At 43.4% G+C, this 7781-nt stretch overlaps 1 protein-coding gene across 1 annotated transcript in view; it reads left to right on the top strand.

Moving 5' to 3' along the window:
• The first annotated feature begins 3109 nt into the window (after positions 1 to 3109).
• Positions 3110 to 7781, top strand: part of N4BP2L1 (NEDD4 binding protein 2 like 1) — an 8446-nt gene continuing 3774 nt past the window's right edge. Inside the window, 3 exon segments of the mRNA XM_017731255.1 lie at positions 3110 to 3306; positions 6795 to 6919; positions 7697 to 7780. Of these exon segments, the coding sequence (XP_017586744.1) occupies positions 3110 to 3306; positions 6795 to 6919; positions 7697 to 7780 (406 nt within the window).

The raw sequence follows: 7781 nt of genomic DNA on the forward strand, positions 1-7781 counted from the left end.
TCCAGGCCCGGTGCAGGCTGCGCTGTCCCGGGCACCTGTGGCCGTGTCTGAGTGTCCTGCCCGTGGGACTGTGCGAGCTCCTATTGCAAACGAGCGGTACATACAGGGATGCTTCTGGTTAGATGGACTGATCGCCCCGACCAAGGCAGTACTTGTTCCTTTTCTTAAAGGCGCCAAATTGGTGGGGTTTTTTTATTATTTTTAAAAATTATTTATTTGGCTGGTTTGGTTTTGTTTGGTTGGGTTTTTTTTGTGTTTTGTTTTGGTTGTTGGTTTTTTGTGTTTTTTTTTTTTTTTGTGGTTAATCATGAATACGGTAAAGTACTTCCTCTCTCTGACTGAAAACTGACAACTCTGACTTCTGTTTCCATAATGTCCTGCACTCCTGCTCAGAGCCTTAGGGGTGTATAAAATGGGCAGAGGAGGCCACTCCACTTGCCAACAGCTCAAAGACTAATTGTAAGTAGGTGGAAAAACACAATGGGGAGTGCTGGGAAGCGGCACTGCAGTTGGTGTGACCATGCAGCCGTAGTTTGGTATCACAAAATTTCTCAGTCTGGTGTCACGCAGCTCCCAGTGCCACCCACTCTCCATCAAAAGAGGAACGTTCCTTGTCTTCTTACTCTGCTGGGCTGCAGAGCCCGTGCTGAGATCACGGGCTGCCACAGGAAGGGCTCTGCTGTGAGAGGCGGCAGCAAGAAGCTCTGTGATACACTAGGTTCATCTACAGTTGCCTCTTCTCAGTACAATACTTCCCTGTCCCACCGGGCCTTCTGCCTCACTGCCCTTTGGCAAACAAAGTTCGTTTTTGAATTGCCAAATGCTGTGTTTTGCTCACACCCAAAATACACATCTCTGTCTTAAGAAGCCATGCAAGTGTGGGCCTGCGCCTTCAGGGGGATTTGGGTCTTCCTGTAGCACAGTAAGAACATAAAGGTGTGGGGGCATATTCTCAGGCAGTGCAAGTTACTGACTCACCTGTCCTTTTTAGGTCAAAACACAAGGGTAATTTCAAAACACAAGGTTAATTATTAATGACATATTTACAAAATCAGTTGTAAGTATTGTTGTAGTAGTCCCCTGTGAGATGAATGTTTGAGTATCTTACTCTGTTTCCAGCCCCTGTTAATCGAATCATTGTGTTTAGCTGTTCAGCAACACACAGATCAAAAGGCAGCATTTCATACCTTTCCTTAACCCTGTCCAGATTGTGGCAGAACTGTACCAAGAGAATTCTTTTGCTGTTCTCACACTGCTTACCTTTTGGTGTTGGTAAATGCAGTGTGCTGTGCCGGGCAAAGTTTGCAAAAAATGACTGTAAGAAATCTCAGTGCAAGATCCTATTGGAGGAGGAAGATGATTGTTTATTTGCAAAAACACTCTGTAAACTCATTTTGTAATTTATTGTCTCAGATTCTATTCACTCACAATATCACAGCTAAATACTTGCAAGCATCAAGATGCATGTGTGCAGGTGATCTGCCTGAAATCAGAGCAGACAAGGACTGTCACCTGTCCCACCCTTGCTTTCTCAGCTGGGTTGCTCTCAGTTGGTGGTGACAGGGTGGGTTTTGGTCAGGTCTGCTGTGCCATCTCCAGCCAGCAGCTTCTATGCTGCCATCTTTTTGCCTGTGAATTCTGCTTACTTGGTGCTCTATGAATCTTAGGTGGGTTTTTTTCCTCCCATTATATTCATTTTCCCATTTTGGGTGTCTTTTCATCCTCTGCCCCTCTCGGAACCAGGGAAAGGAGGCAGGTGTGGAGAGGCTGGTGTGACCTGCTGGTTTACCAGTGGGAAGTCACCAGTGCTGGGCCTCAGCTGAGTGCTGGCCTTGTGGGGGTATAAACAGCACCTCTCAGTTTTATTGCTGTTAATGATCTTGGCTGTCAGTAGGTACCATTGCTTTAGCCTTTGCTCTGTTCTTCTGGTGCTTTCACACACACCTGTATTCATTCATTCTGCATTATCAGCCAATATTTCTGTATTTCTGTCACAACCTCTACACCTTTACAGGGCTCATAAGTCACAAACCATGAATGTTATCACTGGTGATACTGCAACCCAGTGATAACTCCAGCCAAAAGGCCCCTTTTCCATTTGTCACACAACCCTAGGAACAACCTTGGATCCATGGCTTGTTTCCCTGACCTTTCAGTGTCACCCAGCAGAGTTTGGATACAGCTTTGTAAGCCTTAGTTATGGCATTTTCATTAAGATTATTTCCTCATCCTGGTTGTTCCCAGCAGTCTGACATTGGCATGGATCAGTTCAGGTCTGGTTTTTGGTTTCTGGTAAAGACAGTGAAGGAGCCACCTGTGATATATTGAGCAGTCAAGCCAGGATGAGGAGTTGGTCTGCTCACCGCCAAGCTGCGAACCTTGCCAATGGCTTCACTGTTAAGGATGTGCTTCCCTGAACCACGTATTTTAGGTGGCCCCAGCCACCTCCTTCGAACCAAAGATACCGAATGTCACTGAAGTGTGAAGGAGGAGGGGAGCTGGGAGTTACATCTCCAATAGCCTCCGTATGGCATGTTGGACATGCTCCTCCTGAACACATTGTTCTTGACTTCACAGTGCAGGTTTTGTGATCACGCTGAGGAAACTGCTAAGAAAAAGGTTATCTGAGGTGTAGTAGCAGATATACTTCCAAAAATGCCTGCAAAATTAAAAGTGAGCCATGTACAAGCTCATACCTGCTTCCCCAGCAAACTCTGCATTGCACAGTAGCTGCATTTCCAGCTCTTCTACAACATGTTGTTGTGCTGCACAGCTCAACTTACACCTAACCCTTTATATAACAGTTTAACTCAAGTAATATAGGCTGGGCATGGTCAAACTTGTAACTTTTCAGCCACAGCTGTTGATTTATTGCTCGAAATGAGCTCCTTCTTGTACTCCCTTGTAAAGCACAGAGCGAATAATCTTTCGGAGCAGGAGGGGAAAATTGCACTGGCACTGAGGCATCACTGCTTGGCACAATCTGTGTCTTCTCCAGTTCTCTCTGCTGCTGTTGCCCGGTTCATCCCAGCACCTCCAGTCCTCGGCCAGCTGTTACCCGCCTTACCAGCACCAGGTCCCACTGCAGAACTGCAGCTCTGACGGGTTCATGGACTTCAGCTCTGCAGCTGTTGCCTCCCGGCAGCGTTGCACTGTAAACATTTACCTTTGCATGAAACCACTTCAGGTGAGTCTCCTGAGTGTGCTGATCAAACACGACACGGGTCTGGTGCTTTACAAAACAGAGCCGTGGCTGGACCCCCTGCGGCTGAGACACAAAGGCACGGCTGTGCTCTGCCCGGCCAGGCAAAGTCCTCGGGGCACCAGGAGTTGTTCAAGCACAATAGACAGTGGATCGTGCTGGGCATGTGCTCCAGATCTCACAGTCCTGCTTTCCTACTGAAACAAAAGGCTTTTGGACACCTTTTAAATGCCACAGAACACTTAATGTTCTCCGGGAAGAGTGGCCGGAGCAAGTGGTTGCACGTGATGCCAGTATATACCTGTTCTGGTCTCTGATATACCATTCTGTGGCCTTCTGAGCACTGGAAATGTTTCTTCCAATCTGCTATCAAAAGTTAATTTATTTTCGAGTTTTCTGATGGAAAAGCATGACAACCTATGGATACAAAATGTGTTAGGATCTATCCTTTGCTTAAGAAAGGTTTGCTGCTGTTTCAGAAACTACAAAGAATAAGAAAGTAAGAAGAGAATGGAGAGTGTTCCCTCTGCCTACAATAAATCTCCTCAAACCCTTTTCTCTTCACCTCTACAAGGTGAAGGAGGTACTGTATCCACTGCAAGATGGAGAGGTGTAGCACTGTGCAATTACATGTCCAAAGCAAATTAATACTGAACCGTTGACAGATGCTGCCTGTCACAATGCAGTGCTTCCAGTTCAATGACTCTTTAGAAAATGCAAACATAGCTCCTATGTGTCCCTTGATCTTGCAAAGAGATTGCGTTTTTCTTTTCCTCCTTAGCAAGCTTTACACTTTACATCTAACAGCAGTGGGTAATTTTTTTTTTTACGGATTTTTCTTTTCCTCCTTAGCAAGCTTTACACTTACTGATCTAACAGCAGTGGGTAATTTTTTTTTTTACGGAGCTGTTCAAGATTTATTCATAAATAACAGTGATTAAGAGCCTGATGTGATTATGCAGGACCTTTCTTCTAAACCCACCTGAGGTCCTGTGAAGATTGCGGAAGGCTCATTTTGTAAAGTACACACTAAAGGGTTCTTGGTGCCCTTTGGAATGATAAGGGACAGAAAAAACCAGGAAATTTTGTCAGCTTTGTGGACAATAGGGAAGAAATTACAGAAAACAGCTGTAAACTTCGGTGACAGTTTGATTGTTTGGAAAGGTAAAAGTCAAAACCAGGAAAATAAGCAGGAGGTAAAACATCTTTTTCCCACTTCATGTTTTCTTATGTTGCTGTCAGCAGGAGCTCATTTGGTATGAATATAGCAAATGTGACAGTAATTCATAGCTCTCAGCACATTTTGTCCCATATTTTTCCTCCTTTGAAACACAAGTCTTATCTACTTTAAGTATTGATATGAGGACAGTAGACTGAGACTTAAGGGTTATGCTTAAGGGTTATACCACAGCTCTCAAGCGAGTGTACATACATGTGTTGAAAATTCAGTAAGGTATGTGCTAAGAAAATGGATTTTAAAATTTGCACTGGGTGAGAAAATTTTTAAAAGAAATACTGAGAAAAAAATAGTCTTGAGATCTTTCAGTAATGTGTACAATTTTATGTGCCTATTAGTAGCTAAAGGGGCAACGGATATTTTAGCAGTCAATTTTTTAGAGAAGAAATTGCAATGGGTAAAGTCATGGGAAAGGTGAGGTGCTGAATCATAGTGAGACTGAATATATCAGGTTAGCAGCACAGCAGTAACCAGATAAGCATTAGGTGTTGCCATGCTTTTCATGATAAGAATTTTTTGCCTGAGACCAAAATTAAAGCAACAAAATTTTACTGTTTGCTAACAGCTTGAAACATGACTTTTCTTAAATTCATTTGCCCAGTAGTAATTTTGTGAACAAAACATCCCTTTGGGGCTAGAAGACAAGGACAGGTAGGTGCTGAATGATGCACGACAGGGGTACAGCCCAGTCCTGACTCAACCAGCAGCGAGTCACTGCTCGCTGGGGGGGGTCCTACCACAAAATAATATTAATTAATCAGCAGATGGTCGAAGTTACAGTGGAGACAGAGCAAAGTCCGCAGCTGACCTTTATTCAGCTAAATGCATCTGCAGTCCTAGTGAAGAGCTGCTGCTTGCAGGCAGATTAGGGTACAACTGGTAAGTAAATGGTTGGGACAGAGCTGGATGACAGCATCAAGGTTTTTCTGTCTGTGTGCTTGTTGTTCTGCTGATAACCTGGAGGCACCTTTTCCCTTGCTGTTGCCCATGTAGATAAGACACTGAGAAGTGGTTGTTTTGCAGCTTGTGGCGATGGAAGAGAAACGATTTTTTAGGGAAGCTGAAATGAGTCACAGGGGCTGGATATCATGTGTGGTGTGAGCTCGCAGGGCAGCAGCATTCATGTCTGAGAGACACAGGGTTTCTTGATTGACCTTTCTTTCTTTTCCCAAGACATTTTGGGCCTTAGGGAGACAGAAAGAATTGAGATGATGCCATGGGCTCTCCCTGACTTCTTGCAGAGACTTCCTCCTCCCCCAACTCTTCTCTGAGAAAAAAATGGATAATTCTGTCTATGGACACAAAAAATTCTGGATTATACACAAATGGGAACACAATCGTACATTAAGATTTTTTTTTTTTTTGGTTGTGTCTAAGGACTGGCAGAGAAATGCTTCTATTTAAACCTCCACACAAGTCAGCACTTCCTTCTACCTCCAAGATCCAGTGGCTGCCTGGGAGGCAGCTGCTCAGTGTCCAGCAGGACACGCATCTGCTCTCCATGGCATCCCCAGCCTGCAGGAGCACTGCTGGGGACACACATCCCCCAGTGTGAAGGGAAGTGGGATTGCCCAGTGCCACTCACCACAGCAGTCTGTTTTATGGATCTGCAAATTTGTTTATAAAATATTTTTTATAAACTCAGATTTGTTTATAAAATTTGTTTAAAAGCTGAAGATATAAAAATTACTCAAGTCTACAAGATGAGGATTAAGTGAAACAGGGACAAGTGATAAGAACCATAAAATTGCATAAAATAACAAAAGGTATTGACTTATCACTCAGATACTTGTTTGCAAATTAAAATTTTAAAAAAGTGCTATCTGATTTATAGCCAAAAAAGCCCCTCAAACCAAACCAGTGGTTCTCTGGACCATCTTTACTAAATGACAAGTCCTTCCTCCTGGCTATCTTCAGAATTCTCTATAGCAAAATTCCCATCATCAAATTGTCTTCTGACACCAACTTCCATGCCTGGATAAGCAGGGTTGGGTTGCTGGTGGCTTTTTTTTTTTTTTTTTTTTTTTTTTGTCTTTACAATCCTACTTTCTCAGATAACTCAGAAGGAAAGGTGAATATATTAATAAGATTAAAGACTCAGATGTTGGTAGTCATGAGTAGTGTAGATGTCTCTGCTGACTTAAAGAAATCAGGGCCATGCCTTCAATCTCCATTCCTTTCCTCCTGCGTGTCCATCTACTGATTGCAGTACTTTCAGATCCTTTAAACTGGGATTTTTCAAATGAAGCACTGTGTGTATTTGCAGAGCACTCACATGACTCATGATTTAATGGTCTCTATTAAAGGGTGTTACCATGTCCTAATCCTTCTTTCACCTTTTTATTTTTTCTGCAGACAGCTGAAACGTGACCACCCCAGTGCTGTAGTCCTTAGTACTGATGACTTCTTTGTGGAAAATGGTGTCTACATCTTTGAGCCTGACTTCCTAGAGGATGCACACAAGTGGAACCAGAAAAGAGGTAACTGAACTCGATCCAGGGACTGTGCAGAATAGTTTTGCATTTCAGGCTGTCTTTAAACTTAGCCTGCAGAACAAAATATCTCAAGGTGGTGTCATATGCTGCAGTTCATGGGGTGTTGGCTAAAAAAAATACATTTACCACTTCTGATTTGATTTATTCTGACTTATAAAAGGGAAATTTGTAAATGAAAAAAATTTGGAGGTTGGTTGATGTTGTTTTAGAGAGGAAGCACTGCTGAATCTTGATACCCTACAGACACCAACCCAGCAGCTGCTCCCTGCAGTGTAGGCACCACAGCCTTTGCCTGTAACATCTGAGGTGTCTGTCCTGACCTGGAAGGGGGTGGCAAGGTAATGATAGACAGGAGGAAAACTTGCAAGCTGAGTTTTAAGTTTGAGAATTAAACAACCCAGGTCTCTACTCAATGTACCACGCTTTTGCGGCTGTGCTCTGAAGGAATTTGTAGTGATGGTGAGCATACTTTAAGATCATGTAACAGGGATCTCCTGGAAATAACAGTAATTTTTCACTGTTGTATGTTTTATAAGAGCTTCAGATCAGCCAGAGGCTGCACCATCTTTTCCAGGAAAGCTGCTGGGCACTGATCCTGGTTCCCATTTGGGTGGTAGCTGGAAACCCAAGTCTGGGGGGGAACGAAGCATGCGAGCAGTGGGCAAAGGACACTTTGGGGCTAGTAAGGCATGGCTCAGACTGTTATTTAATGTATTTAATTATTTAATATATTTTAGCTTTATTTAATGTGTTACATTGCAGCACGCAAAGCAATGAAGAATGGGAAAAGCCCGGTTATTATTGATAATACCAACATCCATGCTTGGGAAATGAAGCCGTATGTGAT

This window comes from Corvus brachyrhynchos, unplaced genomic scaffold, assembly GCF_000691975.1.
Source record: "Corvus brachyrhynchos isolate BGI_N302 unplaced genomic scaffold, ASM69197v1 scaffold103, whole genome shotgun sequence".
Lineage (NCBI taxonomy): Eukaryota > Metazoa > Chordata > Aves > Passeriformes > Corvidae > Corvus > Corvus brachyrhynchos.